This window comes from Ornithorhynchus anatinus, chromosome X3 (assembly GCF_004115215.2).
Source record: "Ornithorhynchus anatinus isolate Pmale09 chromosome X3, mOrnAna1.pri.v4, whole genome shotgun sequence".
In the NCBI taxonomy this organism is placed as follows: domain Eukaryota; kingdom Metazoa; phylum Chordata; class Mammalia; order Monotremata; family Ornithorhynchidae; genus Ornithorhynchus; species Ornithorhynchus anatinus.
In genome coordinates this window covers 360,752-387,973 of record NC_041751.1, presented here as the reverse complement: position 1 = coordinate 387,973, position 27,222 = coordinate 360,752, and the positions used below count along the sequence as shown (strand labels likewise).

General features: G+C 52.5%; 1 protein-coding gene across 1 annotated transcript in view; it reads left to right on the top strand.

The window, feature by feature from the left end:
* The window catches only part of ZCCHC2 (zinc finger CCHC-type containing 2), a 41,651-nt gene extending 14,935 nt beyond the window's left edge, over positions 1 to 26,716 (top strand). The window contains exons 3-14 of the mRNA XM_029053596.1: positions 241 to 317; positions 3,355 to 3,426; positions 4,966 to 5,078; positions 6,299 to 6,393; positions 8,319 to 8,402; positions 9,615 to 9,672; positions 13,714 to 13,837; positions 14,316 to 14,380; positions 15,355 to 15,449; positions 19,531 to 19,659; positions 22,270 to 23,763; positions 24,920 to 26,716. Coding sequence (XP_028909429.1) covers positions 241 to 317; positions 3,355 to 3,426; positions 4,966 to 5,078; positions 6,299 to 6,393; positions 8,319 to 8,402; positions 9,615 to 9,672; positions 13,714 to 13,837; positions 14,316 to 14,380; positions 15,355 to 15,449; positions 19,531 to 19,659; positions 22,270 to 23,763; positions 24,920 to 24,987 — 2,474 coding nt within the window. The 3' untranslated portion in view covers positions 24,988 to 26,716. The remainder of the gene's footprint in view (positions 1 to 240; positions 318 to 3,354; positions 3,427 to 4,965; positions 5,079 to 6,298; positions 6,394 to 8,318; positions 8,403 to 9,614; positions 9,673 to 13,713; positions 13,838 to 14,315; positions 14,381 to 15,354; positions 15,450 to 19,530; positions 19,660 to 22,269; positions 23,764 to 24,919) is intronic.
* The last annotated feature ends 506 nt before the right edge of the window (positions 26,717 to 27,222 follow it).

The window sequence follows — 27,222 nt, the reverse complement described above, 5'->3', positions numbered from 1 at the left end:
AATGAGCAATACACTGAACTGGGTGAGAATCAAGTTCCAAAAGAAAAGAAGACAACACGCAGGCTAGATCGGAACATCTTCGTTTCCATTAATACCAACCGTAGATGCCTCTAACTGTCTAGTAAAAGTGCCAGTCCCCTTTTAATCTCTGTGTGTGTGTGTGTGTGTGTGTGTGTGTATTGGTGGAGCCATGTGTTTACCACAGGATCTCTCAGAATGAATCTGTTGTTTTTCTTTCAGCTGTCCACATTGAGAAGATAATTCTGAAAGGAGTACAGAGGAAGAGGGCTGACAAACATTGGGAATACACTTTCAAGGTGAGTTCATCCCTCAGCATCAGAAACGTGCCCAATGCTGGCAGTGTTCTTCCATTGGAAAAGTACAAACTGGAATGGGGGAAGAAGGGGATGTTGGAAAGGTGTTTATCCTTTTAAAATGGCAGGGTAGGGGGAGGTTCCATGGCCAGGAGGCGGGAGATCTGGTTTAGAACGTGTCATTAAGGACGAGAGTTTGGAACATAGCAAGCGCTTAACAAATACCATTATTATTATTATTATTATTATTATTATTATTATTATTGTTTAAGTGGGACATGGCAGCAGGAGACCATTAGCTTCTAGAAGTTGTGCCAGCATTGGCCTACCATTCTCATCAAGGATGCTAGATGTGTAGAAAACCTGGCTCTCTCGTCATAGTCATAGACACAGTATCGTGGCTCAGTGGAAAGAACACCGGCTTGGGTGTCAGAGGTCATGGGTTCGAATCCCAGCTCTGCCACTTGTCAGCTGTATGACTGTGGGCAAGTCACTTAACTTCTCTGTGACTCAGTTACCTCATCTGTAAAATGGGGATAAAGACTGTGAGCCTCACTTGGGACAACCTGATTAGCATGTAAATCTACCCCAGCGCTTAGAACAGGGCTCTGCACATAGTAAGCGCTTAACTAATACCAACATTATTATTATTATTATTATTATTATTATTATTATTACCCTTCTTCAGTCTTCCAAAGCCCCAGTGCCTCGGGTGGGCGAGGTGGAGCCAAAAGAGGCCCAGGGCGCTCGGTCCTCCTTCGCCAGAGTGCTGCGACTCTGTGTGGTACACCCCGATCCGGGGCACCCAGGCGAGACAGCTGAGGCTGTCCACAGGCCCCACTTCTTCCTCACCCGCTGGTGCCGCCATTAATTTCAGAATATCACGTCGTCTTGAAGTCTCATCACTTCCTACTTTGAGACTCCTTTACCTGGCCGGCCAGCCGGGTGTTAACCTGGCCGGGCCCAGACCCCCTGAGCCAGTCCATCGGTCGGCGGTACTTATCGAGTGCTGACCGTGTGCGGAACACTGTACTTAAGCACCTGGGAGAGTGCCGTATAACTGAGTTGATAGACATGTTCCCCACCCACAAGGAACCTACAGTCTAGAGGGCCCCTGCAAACTCACCTGGGACTTGACTCCCTTGCTAAGGTCAGGCCCACTCTGCATTCCCTAATATTGTGCATTCCTTAACCGTGCCTTCCAGTAAAGAGAGCTGAGTTTACTTTAAAAGTTTGAGCTATACAATAGCTATGATTAATGTAGAAAGCTTGTCAGTCAGTGTAAATATTGTGTTTTTTTTCCTCTCACCACGTTGATCTGTTGGCTCAATCCCAATAGGTTATTCCATTTTATCTTTTTGGGATCTCCATCCCTTGGCCTGCCTGGTTAATGTGAATGTTCAAATGGAATAAGACTTGGGGCCTGGGAAACTGAGCCAAGGAAGCGATCCTAGCGCTGGTGGGCTGGGCAGCGCCTCTTGCCAGTCCCCACCAGTCGGGGTCCCACTGGGGCGCAGAGGCGGGAAAGGCGCACGTGGCGCTGGGCTGACAAGCGTTTTGAGGTGCAGGACCGAGGGGCTGCAGCACTGAGCCGGTGCTGTCCCGTGATGCTATGATCCACGAGACACCAATCGGTGCGAGGAGTCGGTAATATAGCAATATATTATTGTTAAATCATTTTGATAATCTCAGGGAAAAACCTCTGCTCCTGGCCCTCGCTGTCAGTTAAGAGCCTTCTATTGCTCCCGCACATCATTATTTTAATAATTTCTGTGATCGTGTTGTCCAATGAGAGGAGTATCTAGGCTTTGGAACCAGAGTCGCTTGGATCGCCTCACACCTTTAATGCCAACCTGCTCGCTGTACCCTGATCTCATCTATCTCACCGCCCAAGTTCTCTCCCTCTGGTCTGGAACTCACTACCTGTCATGTTTCTGACAGACCACTACTCCCCTCTTTCAAAGACCTCCCAAAAAACACACCTCCGTCAAGGGCTTTCCTTGACTAAGCCCTCATTTCCTCTACTCGCACTCCCTTCTGCATTAACTCTGCACTCGGATCCGTACCCTTTAAGTACTCTGATACTCACCCAACCCCAACCCCACGGCGCTTACATACATCCTTCCTTTTACTCTGTCATTTCCCCATTTGTAACTTATCTTAATAGCCGTCTCCCCCTGGAGACTGTAACCTCCTTGTGGGCTTACCAACTCTGTTGTACTCTCCCAAGTGCTTCATAGAGTGCTCGGCACACAGTAATTGCTCAATAAAAACCAATGATTGATTGGCTGATGGAACTTATCGGAGCTTGAACTGACTTGTAAGAAAATGATTTGTCCGTGCTTGAGGTGTCCTTTTGCAATTTATTTCTCGTTGTCTAATTCGTTTTATGATGATTATTGGCATGTGTATTTAGGATTTAAGCAGCAACAGAACGGTTCTAGTTGGAAGTGGTAAGGTAGAACTGAGACCTTGGAGTCCAGAAAGGAGAGACTGCACTCTAGAGAAAAAGTCGTGTTGTAGGATGTCCACCTTGATGGAGGGTGCCTGTGCCCGGCATTTTTTTTCTTCTGATCATTCGGCCCCATCCTTTGCACAACGGGTCAAGCCTCCCGACCGCCCCTGGCAGACCTCCAATAGCGTCCTGCCCCGATCTGTCTTGGGCCGGCATACCTTGGAGGGCTCAAATGTATTCACTTCGGTATCTTGTCTTCTGTATTTATTTTGGTCTACATCTTAGGGGTCTATAATTCCTTCCTATGGAGTAATCGAAAGCGGTTCATTCTGTGCCTTCTTGAGTAAAGTGCCATGGCTTTCGAAGCCTCCTCAAAAGTATCGTAAAAATCTGACTCGTATTTTTTGGAAGAAAATACCAATATAAAGCCAGGGTTATTTTCCTTCTAAGTGTTGGCTGTCGGAAGGTCGGAGTTACTCTTGATTTAATGTGAAGGTTTCCTTTAAGCTCCTCCTTTTCTGGTTTATTTCACTTTCAATCTCCCTTTGCCCCCGAGCAATGACATTTTTCTTTTTCACACTTCAGGTTACCTGGTCTGATCTTTCCGTTACAACTGTAATGAAAACACACCACGAGCTACAGGAATTCCTATTAAAAGTATGTATCTATATGCAATTCGTTATTTAATTAGGTCTTTTGTACAATCGTTTTTCTTTAGCATAAGCTTTGAAATGAAAATCAGTGTAGTAGAATGTTTTTGAGGGGTGAGATTTTTGAATTTGTAAGTGGTTATGTGCTGTTCAATCTAAATTTTGACTAGAAGTCATTAAACGACCATATCATCAAGTAAATGGACAATCTTTTATCATTGGAAGAAAACCCAAAGCACTGTCAATATTCATAGAAGAGTCGGGCCTCCAGAAAACCAATTTGGGAGAAACTGCTCTCCTCCCTAGGTAGCTTAGAAGTGACTTGTTGGGAGATAAGATTCTAGACGTGCTGCTCTTGATGTCCAGAGTGGGAGCAGTTGTCCCGAGAGGGCTAGATAAAATGAACTCAATAGGGAGGATGCCCAGATATCTCTGAGTTTTTCTTCTAACGGAGGGCTCTCTGTTGCTGTCTTGAAGCCCAGACCCTCTTTGCTGTGTCCGTCTAATGGACTTCTGAGCTTGAGAACGGTCCGCCTGAGCAGATTGGTCCGGATTCCCTCAGCCTCTTCCCGGCTGTGCCGCCAACTTGCCCGCTGGGGTTGCGTGTCCAGTGCCAGTGGGCACCTCGTGCGGTGCCCTGCTCCAAGTTGGGGGCTCACTTAGAGACTCGTACGGCCGGTATTACAACTACGGCAACAGAACAGGGTGGAGCATGCCTTGCCTTTTGCCGACTCGGCCCCTCCTAACGAGGAAAGCAGGGCCAAGTATTAAGTCCCTTTCTGTTCCATTTCGTACATATCTGAGGATTCATCAGGGGACCTGGAAGCTGGAGTTAGGGTACGCCTCCCGTCCTCTGTGATCCCTCCCGGGCAGGGGAGGCAGAAATCCAGGAGCCCAGAAGATAGAAATCCAGAAGATAGGTCTCTTCTACAAGCACATGCTATTGTTTGCACAGACCGCTTTGAGGAATTAGTGAAGTGACTGCTTTGAGGAATTAGTGAAGTGACTACGTGTGTCTTGTCCATCCTGGCCCCCAGGGCAAGGGAAATCTTGGGCCTGATCTGGCCCCAGGACCCAATGTGGGCCAGGGAAACCTCTGGCGATAGTCTGGCTAAGTGACCGGCCCCGCCCACCCAGCTGCATCAGTCCCAGAGGGCGGTGGCGGACACCTCGCGCAGTGGTCGGCGGCCACACCTTCAGGGAGTTGGCCCCGGCTCCTCTCAGAAGTGGCTGGCTTCCACCGGGAAATGCAGCAGCCACGTGCCGGAGGAGGCGATCCTTGTGGAGCGACCTGTTCCTGCAGGGCCGGGGGACCCTGCTCCGGTGAGGCCATTCCTTGGCCGACCCTGGCTCCCCCTCGGTAGCCTCTGGGAGATCGGCAGGGCCGGGTCCTGGGCGTGAACCTGAAGATTGGGGTTTTTGGGGGCGGGGCGGGGGGTGTCTGTCCTACTCTTAGATTGAAATACTTCCTCAGCACCCTGTCTTGTGCAAGAGCCCTTTCCATATCCTTAAGAAAGCCATCGCCCTCTCCCTTTGTCCTCTCAAGCTTCCAAAGGAACTGTCTTCAGAAACTTTTGACAAGACGATTTTGCGAGCACTAAACCAAGGTTCCCAGAAGAGGGAAGAGCGGCGGCACCCAGATCTGGAGCCAACCCTAAGGTAACTCACTCCCCGCCCCTCTGGGGGAGCGCACGAGGCCTTGGTTTCCGCCAGGCCGTCCGTAGCCCGGCCCTCTGGTTGTTGGGCTCTGGGGTGCTGAGCCGCCGCAGGACTGGCCACCTGTGTCCTGGGAGTTTGTAGAGGCTGGAGCCCAGAAGCCCTCTCCCCCCAACCTTCCTCCAGGTCCTCTCTGGCCGCCGGTTCATTTTTCTGGCAGCTCCCTAACTTGGAGCCGGACTGCACGCTTCATTTTGCCACAGGGGGAATAGAGCCAGAGTCAGTGGGGCGAGGGTCCAGGGAACCCTGCACCTCCCCCTGGTTTGGAGGGACCCTGGCATTCCCCTCCCTTGCTCCCCTCCCGTGCCCCCAGGGTGGGGTTTCTCGGCTCTGTGTCCCGGGTGACCCTCGCCCAATGTCTTCTCGGCCCCTCCCGCCACCCATCCTGCATTTGGGGCTCAGGGGGCCCGGAGTCCTCCTGGCTCCCATGTCCCATCCTGGCGAGATGGTGGAGGAGGTGGGGGGAGGCCCCAGGGCCCGGAAGGATGCCGCCGTCCTCTCCCCTCACCCTCTGCCGGCCCTCACTGGCCGCAGCGGCGTCCCCTGTGGTTCTCCACAGGCTGGCTGTCTCCTGGGTGCAGGGTGGACCCCTGCCTTCCATCTCCAGGAGCCCCACTCCCTGGAGGGCAGCCCGGCCTGGCAGGGAGCCACGGGGTCCCTTCCAGGTTTCCCCGGTCCCGCGGCCTCACCGGCCTCCCCTGGCCGTAGTCCCGGCCTCTGGCTTGGCAGCTCCCCGGCCGGGCCCAAGGCTCGCCGCCGCCGTCGATCCATAAGTCACCTCCTCCCCTGCCGTGGCCATAAGACACCGGGCCTGGGGAGTTGGGGTGGGAGGGGCGGCAGCCCATGTCCTCCCTCGGTTTGTCTTCCACAGCCAGCACACCCACGAGGCCAGCTGGAGACTGCCGCTGTCCCCTGCTTCCTCCCATTTGCACCGGGCCACTCCTCGGATTTGGAGGGTCGTACAGTTCCCCGATCCCCTTCCTCTGCCCCCATTTGGAATACTTCCTCTTGCGGGCGTAGCCGCGGGCTGTCGGCAGGGGACCGAGTCGTGAGGCTTCTCGCGGGGGGGAATAGAAAACCACCAGCAGACTCCTTTTTTGGGCCCGGGAGGCATAAGTGATGCCTTTCTCTTACATATGTGTCTCTGTTTTCTTTTTACACAGGCAGCTATTTTCAACTTCATCCCAAGCTTTCCTACAGAATCCAAAAGTACACAACTTCTTTCAGTCCATATCCTCAGAATCCTTGCACAGTCACAGTAAGAATCTGTCACATTTGGGGTTGCTCTGCGTGGGCCTCTTCCCTTTTCCCTGGAGGAATCTTTGCCTTCCACCGAATTTTCCTCTTTGAGGGATTTGGGAGTTACTGCATTTAATGTCTCTGGCAGGTTCCAGATTTTGGCAGCTGTCGCTGGCCTAAATTTTGCATTTCATGTAAACTTGCTTTAAAAAGCTAGTCTTAAACTGAAGGTGTTCTGAGTGAGCCATTTTTTTTAAAGGTATTTGTTAAGTGCTTGCTACGTGTCAAACACCGTTCTGCGCGCTGGGGTAGAGACAAGTTAATTAAGTAGGCCACAGTCCCTCTCCCACAAGGGGCTCACACTCTAAGTAGAAGGGAGGTCGGGCATTTTATCCCCATTTCACAGTTGAGGAAATCGAGACACAGAGAAGTGACTTGTCCACGGTCACACGGCAAGATGTCGGCAGAGCCAGGGCAAGAACTCGGGTCCTCTGACTCCTAGGCCCATGTTCTTTCCAACTAGGCCACGCTGCTTCTCACCCTAAGTCATTCCAAGTAAAGTTGGGGTAGTTTGCCTTACTGGTCTCCTGTTTTCTCGTAAGCCACTTTACTCTTGTCGGTGACGCCCCAGCTCCCCCGAGGGGTGCGGACGTGGCGGGCCGTCTCTGTCCCTGGGCCTAGTCCGCCCCTCACCTAGAGATGTCTGAATCGTTTTATCCCGAGAGAACATTAAAACGCAAAGAACAAGGGATTATTGGTTTAAATTTAAGGTCGAATCTCCTGACCTTGGCAGAGGTTTTTAGGAAGCATCACCCAGATAAAATTGTACGGAATTTCAAATAGTTTGGAAGAGAAACTGGCTGGTTTCTTTCCCCCGTCCCCACTAGGAGCCAGAGAGCTATCCCTGTTCCCTCCTACCTTCCTCTTTGGGCTAGCCTGCACCAGCACTTATCACAGCAAACCCTTTATGGGCCTCAACAGAGGGAAAGTGATTGAGGATCAGTGTGTTCTCTGATGGGGGTTGTGGAGGGTGGGCCATCGTTTGGGAGTGGGAAGACTGTTGGAAGGGGAGAAGAGGTCTGAGACCGGCAGCTTCGTTGTCGACGTCCGAGGAAGCAATAGTAAGTAGGTGGGGATCCAGAAGACTAAGGGAGGGAGTCGATCTCCCAGTTGGGCCGGAAGCTGCATTCGAAAGACCCGGTGCCTCTGTGTGGTTAACCCGAGTCCTCCGTTTGAAGAAGAATCGGTCCCCGGAGCGATGTCGTAGGCCAAGTCCCAATTATCGTGAGCTCTGAATCAGTGCGACCCAAATTAACCAGCGCGTATTGAGCTCTACCTTCTAGACCGTAAGCTCCTCACGGGCGGGAGACGTGTCTTCCAACTCAGTTTTTATTGTACTTCACCAAGCGTGCTCTGCATATAGTAAACGCTCAGTAAATTCCACTGATTGATTACCGATCAAATGCCAGGCAAAAATGGGTTTGCTCCTCGGCAGGAGATCCAGAAGGGAAGGTGTGGGGAGGGTGTATGTCTCAGCGGGCGTCTCTTTCCATCTACTGAGGGCTTCACCCAGGTGTTCTCCCCACTTCTGGCTCCCTCCAGGTGCTGGGATAGTGAAGGTGGAATTGTTTAGCTTTTCCTGGCAGCATGGGAGTTACCTAGCTGAGACTCGATCCGACTCAGATACGCCGGTGTTTTTATGTTCTTTGGTACCAGGGAACTCACTGCAGATTTTAAGCTCCCTGATAGTTTTAATTTTTAAATAGGAATCTACCTCAACTGAGGTAACTAGAAGGTTGAAAGTGGGTCTTCTCCCCCGCCCCATTTGTTTATTTTCTCCCTATAATTTTCAGTCTCGTGAGCTTGTAGAAACTGGTTTGTTTTGTTTTTCCATCGCCAGTCACGGTGTCATATTCATTTCTGTGGACTGCTTATTCCCCGCAGACAATTTACAGTCTTCTCTGAAGACCTCCAAAATACCTGAACTCTTCAAGGAGGATAGTTCAGAAGCTTCAAGTCAGGAGGAGGGTAAGTGACTGTGCCCCTTCCCGAGGGACTCGCCGAGTTGGTGAGGAGAACTGAATTTGCCTTCCTAGCCGTGGCTTCTGAAGCGGCCGTTTAACCGTTGGCGGCATGCGTCGCCTGAGTCACTTTGCAGAGAAGATGTGTTCTGGGAAGAGCGGCTCTGTCCGATTTGGGACTGAAGAGCAGGAGGAAACAAATTGGTTCAACCTAATATTCTCTCCTTCAAACCTTCTCCAGTGAGATTTTTGCCTGGGCCTGGGCTTTGGTTTTCAGTGAGTCTCTGAGGCAGCGAGCGGCTTTGGAGGAGGGATGGGGGAAAGGAAGGGAAGCGCCTCCAGGTCTGGGCTGAGTAGTTCCCAGCACCAGGAGATTCGGGACCCTCGTCCAAGGATGCTGCGGTGGGAGGGGGCGGGGGGACCCGTTCTCTGAAGTGCAGGGCTAGCCCGGGTTCGCCAGTGAGGGCTTGCTGTGCGCGGCACGCGGGCGAGTCCTGCCGGAGACCTCTGGTGGGTGACACTGCCGGTTCCCCCACGGCCACACCCTGTGTGGATCTTTGGGAGCGGGCCACCGCCAAGCTCTCGCTTTCCTTCTCTCTCTCCTTGGGCAACCCACCCGATGAAGAGGGTCTAAGCAGCTAGCTACCAAATGCGATGCAGTATCGTCATCATCGTCGCCGTCACATTCATTTAAGTTCGCTACAGTCGGAGATTATGGAGACCCGGTCCCTACCCTCAGGGAGACCCGTGGGTAAAAGGAAACGTATTCTCAAAGACTGACTCTCGGAGTCCATTGCAGCACGGCACCGACGCCAGAGGAACTTCCAGAACGGTTCCGACCGTCAACAGCCTTTCTAGGGCAAACGGCTTCTCCGGAGGGAGGCGGGGGAGGCGAGGGAGGCGGAGTCGCGATGTTGAAATTTATGCCCAGATGGTGAGCGGAGAGATAAGCCTGTTCCCCGTCGCGTTCCTCCCCGCGGTCACGCGTGTGCTGGAGGCCGCAGCCTCCCGCCGGCGTAGTTCGGCGGGAGGGTTTGAGGGCCGGATTTCAGGCCTAGGCCTCCCCGGTCTCCAGCGCGGGGAGGTCCGAGCCGGGTTGCCGTTTGGCCGTCCGTACCTATGTGAGAGAGCATAAGAATAATGAGATATTCACACGTTTACACTGTTCTTGAACCAGAAATTGCCAAGCGCTTTCCTTTTTGTTTTGTTTTTTTCCTAGATGTGTTACAGCATGCATCAATTCACAAAAAGCACCCCGGAAAAGGTCCTGCTGTGATGTAGGTACAAAACTTAAAGTACTTCCTGTCGGGAGCCAAATTTGTGTACAGTTGGGCCTGTTTCCGTCGAGAAGTTGTGTAGCCTAGTGGAAAGAACGTGGACCTTGGAGTCGGGTTCTAATCCCTGTCCTGCCGTTTTTGTTTTTGTTTTTTTTTCCTTAATATGCTATTTAAGTGCTTACTGTGTGGCAGGCTCTCTACTCAGAGTGGGGGTAGATGCGGGATAATCAGGGTTGGACCCAGTCCATGTCCCACATGGGACTCAGTCTTAATCCCTATTTTACAGATGAGGTCACTGAGGCCCAGAGAAGTTGTGAGCCCGAGGTCACAGAGCAGACAGGCGGCAGAGCTGGGATTAGAACCCGGGTCCTTCTGCCTCTCAGGCCCGGGCTCTATCTCCTAGGCCACTCGCCTTGAACAAGTCACCTAATTTTTCAGTGCCTCCTTTTCCTTGCCAGTAAAAATGAGGATATGATTCGTGTCCTCCCTCCCCTTTAGATGTCAGCCCCCTGTGGGGCAGGGATTGTGATGTGTCCGATCTGCCTAGGTTACAGCGATTAGTGCGCTACTTGACGCAGAACAGTAATTGTGGCATTTTTTCAGCACTTGCTTTTATTCTTAAATTAATCATCTTTCATCACCTCACCCTGCTTTCCCCCGCTCCCACCACCCCCGGCCCTCCCTGGGTAACTTGTGTACTTAGTATTTAGTTATGGTATCTGTTAAGCACTTTCTATGTGTCGAGCACTGTTCTAAGCACTTGGATAGATACAGGGGCTATCAGGTTGGACACAGTCCCTGTCCCGCATGGGGCTCATAGTCCAAGGACTCATCTTCCCCCTCCCCTCACTTGAGCCGCCTCACTAGCACTCATGTACTGATCTCCAAACTCTGTTGCTTCCCCCACCTGAAATTTATTTTCATGCCTGCCTCCCCTGCTAGATTGTAAATTCCTTGAGGGCGGGGATCAGCTCTACTGACTCGCTTGTTCTCTCCCGAGGGCTTAGTACAGTGCTCTGCACACAGTTAGTGCTCAATTAATAATAATAATAATAAAAATAATTATGCTATTTAAGCACTTACTACGTGCCAGACACTGTTATAAGCGCTGGGGTAGATACAAGATATTCGGGTTGGACACAGTCTCTGTCCTACATAGGGCTCACAGTCGTAATCCCCATTTTACAGATGAGGAAACTGAGTCGCAGAGAAGTGAAGTGACTTCCCCAAGGTCACTCAGCAGACAAATGGCAGAGCCGGGATTAGAGCCCCTGACCTTCTTACTCCCAGGCCTGGACTCTATCCCCTAGGCCCCGCTGCTCCTTTAAATACCATTGACTGAGGTAGCTTGACTCTTCACTCAAATCAGATGTCACATCTGGCTCAGAAGACTTACGTGCCCAGAGAAATAGTGACATTTACCTCCAAACAGTGTGGCTTTTGAGGAAACTCACGCAGTACATCTTACCTCTGCCATACTTTAAAGAAAATTATCTATTAGAAGCAGCATGGCCTAGTGGAGTGAGCACGGACCTGGGTGTCAGAGGACCTGGGTGCTATTCCCAGCTCTGTCACTTGCTTGTTGTGTGAGCTTGGTCAAGTCACTTAACTTCTCTGTGTCTCAGTTCTCCACTTCTCCCTCCTACTCAGACTGCGAGCTCCACGCGGGACAGGGACTGCGTCCAACCTAAGTAACTTGTGTCTACCCCAGAGCTTAGAACAGTGTTTGACACATAGTAAGTGCTTAACAGATAGCATTAAAAACCCCCCAAACTAGTGAGTACTCTGATTTTTTTTTTTTCTTTCGGGAGAGGAAAAGAGCGAGTGAAGGGGATCAGTCAGGGAGGTATGGACTTTGGTGGCCTCCACACTGGGATCTTGGGTTTGAGATCTACTGGCTTTACCTGCTTCACTTCACCCGCTAGGCAGAATGGGCAAGTGGCAAGAGCGAGGGACAGGGAGTTAGAGGACTTGGGTTCTAATTCCACGCTCTGCCACCTGCCTGCTGTGTGATCTTGGGTTAGTCACTTAACCTCTCTGTCTCTGTTTCCTCATCTGTAAAGTGGGGATTCAATACCTGTTTTCCTACACTGACTATGAGCCCTGGGTGGGGCAGGGGCTGTAGCCAGCTTGATTATATTGTGTCCCCAGTGCTTAGTAAAGTGTATGGCACGTAGGAAGTGTTTAAGAAATGCTACAGTTATTATTGTTATAATTATTGTCCTTTGTTATATTCATGACACTCTCTTGAGTTTTAACTGGGCCAGTAGTTTGACTGATTTTAATGCTAAATAGGAAGCTATGCTATCACCGGTATGTTAGCAAGATGTCTTTGTCGAACGGAATACGGAAAATAGCACTGAAAAATCGACGATTTTAATACTGAATTTTAAGATGTATACATAAAAATTAATTCCAGATTCATTACCCGGTTTTTATTTTGCCGTTTGATCGTGAAACTGTGTTTCATATCACTTTCTACTATTGATATTGTTTTGAGCAGTATTTTTGACTTGGGTTTTTTTTTGTCACTAACACGTTAATGGACTTTATTTTGGTTAAAATCGACCCCATTTAGTTCCACTGAATTTTTGATAATACCAATAAAGCATGATAAAGGAGTCTGAGAGTAATACAGCAGGATTTTTACCAACATTTACTAGGTGCCGCCAATGTGCTTTGTAAAACACCATGCCCAGCACTTGGGTGATTCCCCAAAAAAAGGGTAGTTGATCCAAGGGGCCAATCATCTAGATGGGAGAGGCTGGAGAGACACCCGCAACAATTAGAAGGTCCTCAGAACCACAAGAAAACTAGTTCACTTCAAGTGACTATATCAGTGGTAGAATGATAATAATAATGTTGGTATTTGTTAAGCGCTTACTATGTGCAGAGCACTGTTCTAAGCGCTGGGGTAGATATAGGGTCATCAGGTCGTCCCACGTGAGGCTCACAGTTAATCCCCATTTTACAGATGAGGTCACTGAGGCACAGAGAAGTTCATTGACTTGCCCACAGTCACACAGCTGACAAGTGATGTCGCCACTGCACAGGCAGTAGTCTTTAGGCACATCGCTGCCTCAGCGGTGGGATACAGCGTGTCCGTGAGCGTCTCAGCAGGGGCCGCCCCCACGAAGGCAGGCAGGGACAAGTGGTGCCCGGCCCTCCATCGGGAAATGAGACTTTTGCCTGCATTTTTCCTACTTCTCTCTAGTTTACTTCCTAAATGTTGGACTGTTACTTCCGAAATGTTGGACTGCAGAAGAATCTTTGAAGAAATTTCTAAATTAAATAATGTTTGGATTTTTTTGAGACCTGAACTAGCTGGTAGCTTCAACATGCTTCTTAAAGCATGCTGCTCGAGAAGCAGCGTGGCTCGGTGGAAAGAGCATGGGCTTAGGAGTCAGGTCATGGGTTCTAATCCCGGCTCCACCACCTGTCAGCTGTGTGACTTTGGGCAAGTCACTTAACTTCTCTGTGCCTCAATTACCTCATCTGTCAAATGGGGATTAAGACTGGGAGCCTCACATGGGACAACCTGATACCTTGTCTCTACCCCAGCGCTTAGAACAGCGCTCAGCACATAGTAAGCGCTTAACAAATACCAACATGATTATTATTGAAACGTCTCTCCAAAGTTGGACTAGTCCTACAGATCCCCACGCAGAGTTCTACCTTTTGCATTCAGCCTGGGCCTCGAAATCCAGCGCGAGGCCTCAGAGAGCAGCCGCCCCGCTCTTGAGGGGGTGAGGTGGGAGGAGCCCCGTGCGGTTTCTCCCCGAGGGTCACTGGAAGAGTCTCTGAGGCCCGCAGCCCGTTTGTGCTGCAGAACCTTACTCCTTACTCGCTCTGCCTGCCGTCCCCGCTGCGATACTCCTAAACTGCTTTTACCGGGAGCCATTCGATGCGCTAGGCCTGCCACAGGGGAGGTCTCTTGAAGGCTAGCAGAGCGTATCGCTTTCAGAGAAACCTGAGCCTAGATTTCTATCCAGTCTTATTTGCATCATTCGGGTAATGCAGATTTTTTTTCCCCTTTAACAGCACAAACTGCTCTTCACTGGATGGTCTTCCCCTACAGCATTCTGAACAAAATGGGGTCATGGACTGGAGAAAGAAAAACTGTGCCATACAGCCCCCTGAGCACTGTACAACCTTAGTAGACCAGGTGGGTGCTGTCGTCCTCCCAACTCTCCCTCCCACCCCCTCAGCCCGACCGAGCCCGCAGCTGAAGTGCGACCTCTCGGGAAGGTTAAGAACCTAGACAAGAATTTTCTGGGTTAGAATTGATTTTGTAGGGGAAATGGAGAGTAAATCGCCCCAAAAGTCACTTTTACAGTTGGTTGTTGCTGGCCCCTTGCAGTTCTTCACTGGTGACTGCTCTTCCTTGGCATTTCCCTTCCCCTGCCCCTCCCGCCCAAACTGCAGCTCGCCGACTCCACAGCAGAAGCAGCTTGAGCCGGGTGGTCGGAAGATCACATTTCTAGAGATGCTCAGAAATCATCTGTTGGGAAAGTAAAATAGAACTCTGGGATTGAAATGGAAAAGTCCTGCCGTCTTTCATTTTTGGCCAGAATGTCGAAGAAACTGGATATCTATGTGGTGGCTTGGGTTTCTGACTGATTTTCTTGGAATTCTTCCTTTAGCATTCAGTAGACAAGTGGAGCCTATCTGCAATAAACAAGAAGAAAGGAAAACCACAAATGGAAAAGTAGGTTCAAGTTCACATAATCGATAATGAAGATTGATAAGAAAAGGCCCCAGGTAGCGTAATGACCGGTGCTAGAGTCCGAGAAGAGGATTCTTCTGGTGAATGTCCTTGGTTTTTGAGCTTTAATTTCAAAGCCTAGACGTATCATTAAGAGGGCTGGGTGATAGAGGGCATATAAATGTTCCGTAACACATGCCTCTTCAGTTCAGAATAGAAGGGGTGAAGACCCGTCAGACCTAGTGAAAAGTTTGGATCGTAGGGTGCGGTTTGAATCCCTGGGTGGCCTCCGTCTTGCCTTGGGCGCACACCGAGGGCGAGGGTGGTACAGAGCGGCACTGAGGGTCTGTCGGTGTGAACTTCGCCCCGGACGCCCATCTGGGAAGGAAAAAGTATCTCTCAAAATGGGGGTGCTGGCTGCAGGGGAGCCTCTGATTGTCTGGGGATGGGGGCAGAGAGTAGTTTGGGTTCAGAGGGACCGGAGAGCCGGGAGAGGGAGAAGAGTTTGGGCCCTCTCCTTATCCAGGGGTTCCCTTGCTTGTCCTCTGTTCTAGCCATTCCCTTTCCTTCCCTCTGTCTGCCCCTCCGTAGAGAAGTTGGCCAAGTCCCGTTGGACTCTGACCCTTTCTCCCCCACCTCTCCTCACTGCTTCGTTCTTCAGTCGTGTCCCCACCGCCAGTTCATCCCAACCCTTCCACTGGGCTTGGGTGGGGCTTCTGGCCCCGTCCCTGGAGCCGCCATCTGGTCCGGGCGATTTTTACAGACCTCTCCTTCCGTAGAGTATTGTTCAATGGATTCAGTCTCAATGATCAATTCTGAGTGGCAGGGCCCCAGATCTGAGGGGTTTTACTATAGTCACCGGAACCGAAGACTTCTCAATAAACAAGATTTTCCCTGGACAGTCAAGGTACTTTGGATGTGTTTGGTCAAGGCCCTCGATACAAAAATTGTGACTCGTGCAAACTCTATTCATTTAGGGATAAAATTAAGAAAATTGACAGCAGATTGAGCAGTCGAACTAACGGTATTCGAGTTGCCACATCCCAGCATGTCCGAACTGGTTCGATGAAAGGTAAGATTCCCCCCCACGCCCGCCCCCTGATCCCTCCGTCTTGCCCCTGTGCCCGGTGGGAAATAAGAGTCCGCAGGCCCGGCACTCGCTTAGAGCTGTGAGAAAGGAACAGGATGTGGGCGTGTCAGAAGTCACCCAGGGAATCGTTCTCTGTAGCTGCAATACAACCCAGGGTTCATTATTCCCTTTCTTCGGAGATCAGTGTTTAAATACAAGAAGACCAATTTCAGTAGTTTAAATCCAGTCTACAAGCTTACTTGCCTGCCTGCCTGTCCAAACTCCTCCCTGGCAGGCAACTCCACCTTCTGTTGGGGGGCGGGGGGGTCCCCTTCCACACATGATGCTTCTGAGTGAGAGGAAGGAGAGTAGTGGCCAGTGCTTCCCCTGCCTGGAGATGGAGATCACAGCCCTGGGGCCTCTGAGCTCACCAGGTGGTCCCAGTTAGTTGCCCTGGCCTGTTGAAGGAAACTTTTGCTTAGCACAGAGCTGGGGCTTCAGGAAGGCCTGGGAATTCTTAAAGTCGTAAAAGGCTTTCTGGCCCACCAGTCTTGCCTGCTTACCGTGTCAGAATCGTGGTTCTCTCCCGTGTTTTCCACTCGAGTGGGGACAAAATGGCCAGGAGATATTTGTTCCGTTCCCGGTGGGCTGCCGCCATCTCCGATTTTGAAGGTTTCCCAGTACCTCGGCACTCCATCTTGTGTCATTTGATTTTTCTGTAAGGGGCTGCCTGGGATTTGGGAATGGTGACATTGCATTCCTTTCCTTGCCTAATGCAATGGGCCCGACTACCCCAAGTAGTCACTCTTGGTAAAATCTTTGGCGGCCGGTTTCAGGAGCTATGCGAGCTGGCTCTGAAGGGGGCCCGGTGTCAAGTCTTGGAGCTCCCAAGGAGGCCTCACGATCTCCTCAGGAGTGACAAGGGATTTTCCGAAATGCTTTGGGCTCCATACGTGTTTGGCCCCCGGGCTTACGGCTGCACCAGCCTTCTTTCCAAACTGAAGTCTAACGGAAAAATGAGCAATGGTCTGACAGTGAATTTTAAAGGCTGTTTTAGGATACGCTTGAAGCATGATGAAACAGTGTTAACTATGAGCAACTTGAGATTGCAGGAGATCTCCAAACTGTCATTATTCTCCACCTTTCTGTCTCTCCCCTCGTGCCCGCTTCAGGGGTCTCTACTGCTCAACTGCCGAGCCGGGAGCTGAAACTTGTCCTGGGCTCTTCATGGGGAGGGAAGGAGGTCCTCGGGTTCCTGCAGCTTGTACTCTTAGTCAGAAATGTGTTATTTCTCCTCCTCCTTCTCAAACCCTTCAGCTTTTATGGAACCAACAGCGTTCCTGCCTGCCTCCAGCCACAGTGAGCCCTCTGCTGTGGTTCGTTTAGGTGCCATCCCGTCGGAGGCTTTGCAGGCAGTTGATCACGAAGGTCTCTGTGACTGCCAACCAGGAAAGCACCTGGGTTGGATTGCCCGTGGTCTTGTCTAGTACTGGATCTTTGTTTTTCCAAAGAGGTGTCTGAATTCAACTCTCAGGGACTGTGTAAGAGCCCAGCTGACCAGTGCTGAATTCTAGACGGTGGATGCACTGGCCTCTCGAACCCCGCTCGGCCCAATCTGCCCTACCTCGAAATACCTGTGGTGCAACAGTTCTCCCCACAGAGAGCCAGAAGTGCATCATGTACCATCATGCCTTAGCTGCAACGACCGGAGTCATTGACCTCAACTGGGGCAGAGTGATAGTCCACTAGTGAAAACAGTGTTATAGCAGTCAAGGAGTGGACTTATAAATTAGTGATCTGAACTGGTAGTTCGACCAGTCCATTCCGCTTCGCAGCCTCTACCCCTCCCTTTTTTCCTAAAAGTGTTAGAGTTATCACTTAAGCCGAATGATGCATCAGAGCCTGAAAGCAAATGGCCTAGGGTCTAATTTCTAGTCTCCTATCTAGTCTTCTATAATTCAGGTGCCAGATCTACCAGTCGTTTTTGGTCTCTAGCTACCCCCACGTTCCCAGACCTGCTGTTACCACCGGTCACCTTTCCCGAAAGCGGGACGGGGTAAAGTGGATTTGGGAGCTTTTTCCTTAGGTTCCTAAAGCACTCGTCGGGATTTAGCCCTTGATTAAAGTCCTGCCATCATTTTACAGATGATGTTACTTGAAAATGGGGCTACTTTTTGCAGGTGATTGCTTCTGATGCTCGATCTGAGCGAAAGAGTGAATTATCATGCTCTGTGTTCCACATGCCAAATCAAATGCATCCCCACAGGGAGTGTGTCTACAACTTTGAGTGATTCCATTTTAAATCAGCAGTGCCTTCAAATAAGGTCTCGGACAGATTTTCCTCAAACACTGCTCTCTGTTCCGTGAAGCGTGTAATTGTGCCTCCGCTGCTTCACTTAGGCTGCCCAGTGATGCCTTTACCCAGCTGCTTTTCTAACAGATGCATACCTGAAGAGTAGCACAACTCCATCTTTTTTTGCCTTAGAAGATTCACACCTTGGGGTAAAATAGAGATATTTCATCCAGCTCATTGAAGGAGTTCTTACAGAAGCCTTACTTTAACTCCTGAAGATATCTTCCTCCAGAATTCGGAGTCGTTTTTCCTGAGAGCCGGCTCTCCTCAGTCTTCCCAAATAGATAGTCGGGTGCATATTTCTCCTTCGTGGCTTACCTGGCCCTGCTCTCCTTGCCACTTGTAATGCTAGGTTTTAATTGTTTTATCTTTTGTCTACGTGTCACTCGTCGTATTCGTTGGAGTGTGAGGAGAGTTTAGTGTTGTGCTAACTTTGAATTTCCACCTCTTCGTCGGCTGAGGCATCTATCCGTCAGATTCTCGTTCCCATATTGGGTTTCTCAGATATGTTTGCACAGTGCTAGTGCTCCTCTTGAAATGAAAGAATTCCACTGAAATGGAGAACCACCCATGGATATCTCCTGGCTGGGGATGAGCTCCGGACTGGCCCCGAGTGGTTTGGGCCACCACCACCTTTGATTGCCCCTCTCTCTCAAGCCAGCGGTGGCTCCTGATGCTCTGTTAATTTACAAGTAGGAGCTTCAGAGAACCAGAGGCATGTGTGTCCTGAAGGACTGAGAGCCGGAAACTGCTTCCACAGCCCCAGTCTTCCCTGTTTAGAACTTCACCATCAGGGTTGTCTTCCTTAAAGACAAAGGAAAGCAGTGTGGCCTAGCAGCGGAGGCACGACTCTGAGTCAGAAGGACCCAGGCTCTGATCTCGGCTCTGCCACTTGCCTGCCGCCTAACCTTGGGCAAATCACTTTACTTCTCTGTGCCTCAGTTTTCTCAGTTGTAAAAAGGGGATTCAATGCCCGTTCTCCCTCCTACTTAGACTGTGAGTCCTAGGCGGGTTATGGACTGTCTAACCTAATAAACTTGAATCTACCCCTGTGCTTATAACAAAGCTTGACACATAGTAAGCACTAAACAGGTGCTGTAACTAATTCAAAGGACAACTATTTGTATAGTAGAATGTTTATATAGAACTATTTGTGTGTGTGTGTGTGTGTGTGAGATACACTAAGTGCTGTATCTATCAAATAATCATATTTATTGAGTGCTGACATGTCGCGCACTTTATTAAGTGCTTGGGAGAGTGCAATATAACCGTGTTGGTAGACATGTTCCCTGCCCATGACGAACTTACAGTCTGGAGGATGAGCTAACTATATGTTAGTGTATTATACTAACACACACACACACACACACACACACACACACACACACACACACACCCGTCCCCCCGTCCCCCCGTGTGTATGTGTATATATGGATATAGTAAACTTGTCCTTTCTAATATATAGGTATAATATCATTTAAGTATATTAAGTACAGGAAGGGAGTGGGTGCGCCTGAGGTCTAATAACATTGGAAACAATTTGTAATTGAATTTGGGTTAGATAGTTTTGGAGGGGATTTACATCAGTATTGTTGAAAGGTGCTATGGGCGTAAATAAGAGTGTGGGCCGAGAGTACAGATGATAATAATTTGCAGTCAAGGTAGAACTCAGATACTTGTCAGAAAACCACTTTGTGTGATTCCAAATAAAGAGGCTGTTCTTCCTTTTAGATCCGAGTTTGGACATTGGATCTGGACGGGACACGTGTGGGGAGACCTCTTCCGAGAGTTACAGTTCTCCTTCCAGCCCACGGCATGATGGGAGGGAAAGCTTTGAAAGTGAAGAAGACAAAGACAGAGGTTGGCTTTGTGGAGAGAGAGAGAGAGAATGAGAATGAGAATGTGCACGTGCATGCTTTCATTTTGACAAATGCTGCTTTGACATGAGAACAGGGATATTACTTTTTTCTAATGTGAACTTTCTCCAAATCTTGGCATTTGGATCAAGTAAGGGCAGTCTGACAGCAACTGCTGCTGACAAGATTTCATTCATTCATTCATTCAAAAGTATTTATTGAGCACCTACTATGTGCAGAGCACTGTCCTAAGCGCTTGGAATGTACAAATTGGTAACAGAAAGAGACAGTCCCTGCCCTTTGACGGGCTCACAGTCTAATCGGGGGGACAGACAGACAATAACAATAGCAATAAATAGAATCAAGGGGATGAACATCTCATTAAAATAATAATAATAATAATGTTGCTATTTGTTAAGTGCTTACTATGTGCAGAGCACTGTCCTAAGCGCTGGGGGAGATACAGGGTCACATCAGGTTGTCCCACGTGAGGCTCACAGTTAATCCCCATTTTACAGATGAGGTAACTGAGGCACAGAGAAGTTAAGTGACTTGCCCACAGTCACACAGCTCACAAGTGGCAGAACTGGGAGTCAAACCCATGACCTCTGACTCCGAAGCTCAGGCTCTTTCCACTGAGCCACGCTGCTTCCCCAACAATAATGGGAACAAAACAATAACAAATTAATAGCAAATAAATAGAATCAAGGTGCTGTACATCTCATTAACAAAATAATAGAATCAAGGTGATGTACCTCTCATTAACAAAATAAATAGGGTAATGAAAATATATACAGTTGAGCGGACGAGTACAGTGCTGAGGGGAGGGGGAGGGAGGGGGGAGGAGCAGAGGGAAAGTGGGAAAAGAGGGCTTAGCTGAGGGGAGGTGAAGGGGGGGTAGAGGGGGAGCAGAGGGAAATGGGGGGAGCTCAGTGTGGGAAGGCCTCTTGGAGGAGGTGAGCTCTAAGTAGGGTTTTGAAGAGGGGAAGAGAATTAGTTTGGCGGAGGTGAGGAGGGAGGGCATTCCAGGACCGCGAGAGGACGTGGCCCAGGGGTCGACGGCGGGATAGGCGAGAACGGGGAACTCCACTTCGCGAAATCCATCCCCATCGTTCTGGAACGGTTTCATTGTCCTAAACTAACCCCCCCGGCCCTGGCCTTAAAATAGTCACGAGCAAGTAGGTCGCACCTCCTGAAGTGGATGGAGCCTAAAGGACCGTCCTGCTCTAACGGTTTCTCCATCAGGGAGGGACGCCGAGTGTAAATCGAAAGCCTCTTCCCCAGAGCACAGCACGGAGGCAGGGTGCCTTAGTACAGCAGAACGGGTATTTGGAGGCGGCGGTACCGGCTGGGTGATGGAGAGTTTGTAATCCTTTTTGACCCTTCCCCTGCTTGTACTCTGGCATCGTTTGTAACCTCTGCACCCCTTCTGTATGGCCAAGAATAGTCATAGCTACCACGTTCTTGCCAAATTTGTGAGCAAAAATACGCAAGGGAACCTGCTCCCTTGTTCTCCGTCACTCACCTTGATCGAGCAGTGGTACCTTTTTTATGGTATTATCAATCAGTGGTATTTACTGAGTGCGTACTTTGTGCAGAGCACTGTATTAAGCATTTGGGAAAGAACAGTGCGACAGAGTCGATAGATCCCCGTAAGACTGTAAGCTCGTTGTGGGCAGAGAGTGTGTCTACCGACTCTGTTATATTGTACTCTCCCAAGTGCTTAGTAGAGTGCTGTGCGTGCAGTTAAGCGCTCACTAAATACTGATGGAGATGGTGGTGGTAGTAAACTGGGAGGCACACCAAGAGGTACTACGTAGAGCTCTGCAAGACGACCAGCCAAGCCCGTTGGTGCCTGGTGGCCACCCGGCGGCGTGTCCGGGCACGTCCCTGGTATCCGTGGAGCTGCCCTCTCTCCTGCTCACCTCTTACCAGTTGGAGCAGCGGCGGGATGGGTGGGAGGGTTTAACGTGGCATGTGTTCGGCCTGCTTGACAGGCGATGTAACCCAAACGGGAGTGGGCCTGTGCTCTACCGGGGCCGTTCCTGCCGTGCTGCCTGAAGTGAGGGAGGGGAAGAGAGGGGACGGGAAGGGGGCGCACGAGGCGCTGCACACCTCCGTGCCTGAACCCGGCACGTTCGGACTCGGCTAGGACACCCCAGAACCCCCACGTGAGTGGTTCGTTCTGGGGCGCGGCTGTTGGTCTCGGGGTAGACGGTGCCAGGGTCTCTCGGGGCAGCAGCAGTCACCGGGGAGGGTCCCGTCGTCCTTCCGGCGGGACGGAGGGGGCCGGGCCTCCTTTTAATTCTGCTTCCCCATCTCGGAAACCGAGTCGCGGAGCCGACTCTCCGGGGGCCGTTCGGTCCCGCCCGCTGCCCCCCGGGTCGGCGGTGAGGCGTCGTCTTCATCCCCCCTGCCCCCGCCACCCCCAGCCTCCGTCTCCCTCCCCCAGGACCGGCCGGTGGCCTTCCGCTCTCCGAAAAGCTCTCCGGAGACGGAAAGGACGCCCCGGCTCGTCTTCCTCCGTTGGGACGCGTCCTGGTTTCTGTCCGGGTCCGAACGAGGGGGGCCGGTGGTGTCCGCGTTGTAATCTGTCGCCTTTTGCCTCCCGCAGATACAGACAGCAATTCCGAGGATTCAGGGAACCCCAACACCACCAGGTTTACGGGTTACGGCCCCGCCGCCGTCGTCGGCGAGCCGCCTGCTCCGCCGCCCTCCCTCGGGAGCGAGAACGGGAGCCTCCCAGAAGACCCCCTGGACGCCCCCAAGTACCAACACGTTTCCTACTTGCCTGCCTTACACTGTGTGGTGCACGACGGCGCCCAGAAGCCCGAGGCGGCGGCACCCGCCAGGCCGGCGGAGGGCAGGGCCCCGGAGGTCCCGGCCGGCGGCCCGCTGCCCGTGTCGGCGCCCAGAGAGGCGGCGGCGCACCCCGCCCCGGCCGGGGTCCCGGGGCCGGCCTCCTCCGCGGGCGAGGCGGAGAGGCACCCGGAGCTGCAGGCCGCCGCCCCCCTGCCCCTGCCCCTGCCGTCGCCGTTCCTCCCGCCCACCGTCCCGCCGGGCAGCCCGGCCCTGCCCCTGGCCATGCAGCGGCTGAAACTGGCCCCCCTGCAGGGGTCTGGCGAGGGCTGCCCCGCGCCCCCGCCGCAACAGCAGCCCCCCAGGAACCCGAGCGTCGGATCACCGAGCACTGCCTTCGTCCCCATCCCCGTCCCCAGCCCGGGGAGCCTGAGCTTTCCGGGGTCTCCGGTGGCCACCCCCGACCCCGTGAGGAAGCCCGTCCCCCAGGGGGGAGCCCCGCCCCCCACGGCGCCCCTCCCGGCCGAGGGGAGCCCGGGGGTCCTCCCTCAGCCGGCCAACCTGAAGGTGGTTCTTCCGGCGGCCGGGCTGGCGGCCGCCCCCCAGCCGCCGCCGGCCTCTTCCTACGGCCTGCCGGGCTCGCCCCTGGCGGCCGCGCCCTCCCCCCCGCAGCCGGCCGCGGGGCTGGGGGGGCCGGTCCAGGCGGCGGTGCCCCCGGCGGTCCCGACCCACACCCCCGGCCCGGCCCCCAGCCCGAGCCCGGCCCTGACGCACAGCACCGCGCAGAGCGACAGCGGGCCCTACCTGAGCGCGGTGGGCACCGCGAGCGCCAACGGCGCCCTGCTGCCGGCGCAGCCCATGGGGGCGGGGCCCTGCGGGTCGTGCGGGCGCCGGTGCGGCTGCGGGGCCGGCGCCAACCTCCCGCTCAACGGCTACTTCTACCCCAACCCCCTGCCCGGACCCATGTACCGCGTCCCGTCGTTCTTCCCCCTGCCGTCCCTCTGCAATGGGAGCTACCTCAACCAAGCACATCAGAGCAACGGGACCCCCCTCCCCTTCTTCCTGCCTCAGACTCCGTACGCCAACGGGCTGATGCACGACCCGGTCATGGGGAGCCAAGCCAGCTACGGGATGCAGCAGGTGGCCGGGTTCGGGAGGTTCTATTCCCTCTACCCGCCGCCCGGGGTCGTGGCCAGCGCAAACGGATCGGGCCCCAAGAAGAACGGGAACGTGTCGTGTTACAATTGTGGCGTGAGCGGACATTACGCCAACGACTGTAAGCAGTCTTCCCTGGAGGCCGGTCAGCAAGGTAATCGCGATCACTCCCAGAGGACTTGTTTTTGACGGGACCGCTCCCTCCGTCCCTCCTTCCCTCCCTCCCTCGGGCACCGGTCCCGCCGGGCCGACCCCGGGGCCGGGGAGCGGGGAGGCGGCGGGGAGCGGGGAGGGCAGGGTGGGGTCGGGGGCCTAGCCGGGAGTGAGCCGCCAGGTGTGGGGGGCGGAGGGGGCGTGCCTCGGGCCGGGCGAACGGACGATAGGGTCGGCATGGAGGCCCGGTCCCGAGGGCTGGTAGCTCGCCACGTGTGGCCTCCCGCTCGCTCCGCTTTCCGGCGTTTACACCGCAACGCGGGAAGAGGGACGTCGACTTCAGAACTAAGCGGGATTTTCAGAACTAAGCGGGTCGGCCGGCCGTCCTTCCGTCCGAGACTGGCCGTTGGGCGGCAGCTATTCAGAGGCGGCGCTCCTTCCCCTTCACGGCCGGCCGTGGCCGGAGCGCCGAGGCGTCGGCCCCGTCCCCGCTCGCCGGCCGAGGGCTCGGCCATCGGGGACGGGGTTTGAGAAAGGCCCGGTAGCCTGACTCTCCTGAGCGGGGCCCACACCGTCACTGTGCCGCCGCCTCCTCTTCTCCCACCCTGCTCTCTCCCTCTTTCCTCCTCTTCCCCATTCTCCCTTCTCTCCTCCTCTTCCCTATCCTCTCCCTCTCCTCCTCTCCTCCTGTCCCCCAGTCTCCCCTCTCCTCCTGTCCCCCAGTCTCCCCTCTCCTCCTGTCCCCCAGTCTCCCCTCTCCTCCTCTCTCCCATTCCCTCCTCTCCTCCGTTTCTCCTTCTCTTCTGTCCTCCATTTCCTCCTCCCACCTATCTCCTCCTCTCCCCCCTTTCTCCCTCCCACCCCCCACCCGGATTGCCCGTGTCGCTTTGCCAAATCCAAATGGGAGAGACCGGGATCCTGACTTTGGTCTCGTGTAGCCTTTTTCTGGAGGAAGTTGGATCTGATTTCAGGTTGGACTCAAAGCACAAACTCGACCGCCCCCGGGGACTCGGTTAAGATGGTCCCTCGGCCCCTACCCGTTAGCGCCGGAGAGAGTGCCTTCCGGCCCGCGGGTCCGGGCGCCGTGGCGGAGTGCCGCGCCATGGGTCCGTTGACCTGTGAGCGGTGACTGAGCGGTTCTGTCTTTCCCCTTTCAGGCACTTACAGACTGAGATACGCACCTCCCCCTCCCCCCTCCAATGATCCGTTGGATTCTGCGGACTGAACGAGCAAAACCTTGGCCACCCAGCTCACTGAAGCGGCGGTGCCGGTGGCGGTGGTGGGGTCGCTGGGAAGGGGAGACCTTTGCTCGCCAAGACACTTCCCCGGATTTCTATGCAGTTGGGAGTTTTCATTTCTCTTGCACCGATGTTCCAAACCCCAAGAAGAACGGTCTGGAGCCCCCCGGCCTCCCGGCTCTCCCACGGGCCCGTACGAGACACGTATCTCACCCACGCAGCCAAATGGCCGAAAGGGGAGCGTCGAAGCCGGCCTTTTCCCGCCGAGGACTTGCCGCGCGGGCCGTGTTTACTACAGCTTTTCAAATGTCGTGTGACCGTTGACAACACTGGTGAAACGCTCACGTGGTTCAAGAAGAAACCTGGTCCTTCTCCACGCTCTCCTCCCCCACCCCCTTTCTCCCTTGTCCCTTAACTGCTGCTTTTTTCTCCTCTCCAGGGTTCACCTTAGCCACGTTCCACTGGGCTGCGTGAGCGAGGGCGGTTCTGTCCTGGTGGTTCACCGGCTAAATCGCTGTGCTCACGAGCCTTCTGGGAGAGGGGAAATCAGACTCAAAATAGAGAGAGAGAGTGTGTGAGAGTGTGTGAGTGTGTGTACGTGTGTTGGTGTGCGTGGCACAGCCGGTTTTATTAACACGTGTGTTCAGCACTTGTGCGTCCAGAGCGATTAAAAGACTCGGAAGAGAGGGGAGGAAGCTAAAACCGAATGATTTTGAAAGGCGTCTCTATGATAGACGGAGAGCTTTTAACAAAACGTAAAACTTTTAACTCCCGTTTGCGTTTTTAGCCGTCGATCCGGACGTCGAGTGAACGGACGGGTGCGAGTGGTGGATTGTGCGCGCGCGCGTGTGTGCGTTCGTGACGCAGGCTGACGGCAAGTTTTCATTTTCGAAGCTAGTCTCTACTCCCACGTCGTGATAGGACAGGCACGTTACTTAAGTTGAAAATTTTTCCTTTCCCCCCTGAAGAAAGTATTACAGTGTCACATCGTATTTAGAATGTAAAAGGTTTATTTCGATCTGAACGGAGGTCTTGGTTTTCCACGGAAGAGTCAGGTATTCGTACCGTCACCTTTCTGTCAAGAAGCAAAGTCACCATTTTCTAACCGTTTACCACTCTGCGTGATTATAAATGTGAAAGGCTGAGCTCTGAGTGTGTGGAGATGGTATTGATCATGTCAGTGTCACGTCACTAAGTTTACTGCTGCTGTATGATATATTTTTTTTTTTGTAATTTTTTTTTTAAGCCAATCTATGTACTAAATTGCTTCCAGGTGATTTTTGATTTCCAAAAGTGCACTGAGGTTATCTGGAAGGCATGTATTTCGACTGAGCGCGTTGCGTTGAGCAGCATGGGGCCACTCCCGGGCTCTCTCCCTCGGGGCCTCCACATTCCTCGGTCCCAGCCCGGACCACAGACGGGCGGCCCTTTGGTCAGGAGTGTGTGTGTCGGTGTGTGTCTCTGCGGGTGTGTGTGTGTCTCTGCGGGTGTGTGTCCGTGAGCACGTGCGTCTGCAGTGCTGGTTTCCAGCTGAGGGTCTTAAATGTCCAGTCTCAGTTCGGCCGCCCTAACAGATCACTAAGCAACAGGTAAAACTTGAAGAGAGAGAGAGAGAGAGAGAGAGAAGCTTGGTTTTAATGCTTCATAGGGAGCGCTTCTATTTATCGCACCGATGTACATTGGAGGACGTTTCTTGTGGGAATGGGGAGGGGCGGGGGAGGCGGGCCTGGAGGGAAGGAGGGAGGGGGACGGGTGGGGAGGGGGTGGGGGGGCGGGGGGGAGGGAGCGGTAGAAGAAAGCTTTAATTTAAAAAGAAAAAAATGTTTTAGTAAAGGAAAATTATTTTGATTAAAAGTATTTTATTTGATCTGGGTATTTTTGGACCACAATAAATAAATTGCTAAGCTGCAGCTCAGTTGTTCAAGTGAGGGTTTTGATAAGCACCACATGGACCTGCATTGTGAATTACCTGCCAGTTGTACTTTATGGAGCTTATTTTATGATTTAAAATACTGTACTGTAAATAGGAGGTACCTGTTACCTTCTCTTTATTTGTATGTTTACCATATACTTTGATATTTGAAATGTTATGTACTGGAAAGGTCACTTATATTTCTAGAACAGATTGGATTTTATGCAACCTTTTTTCCTTGAATTAACAGCAATAAAAAATGAAAAACCGTGTTCCCGTAAGAATCGTTCTTTACGGCCACGCACCCGAA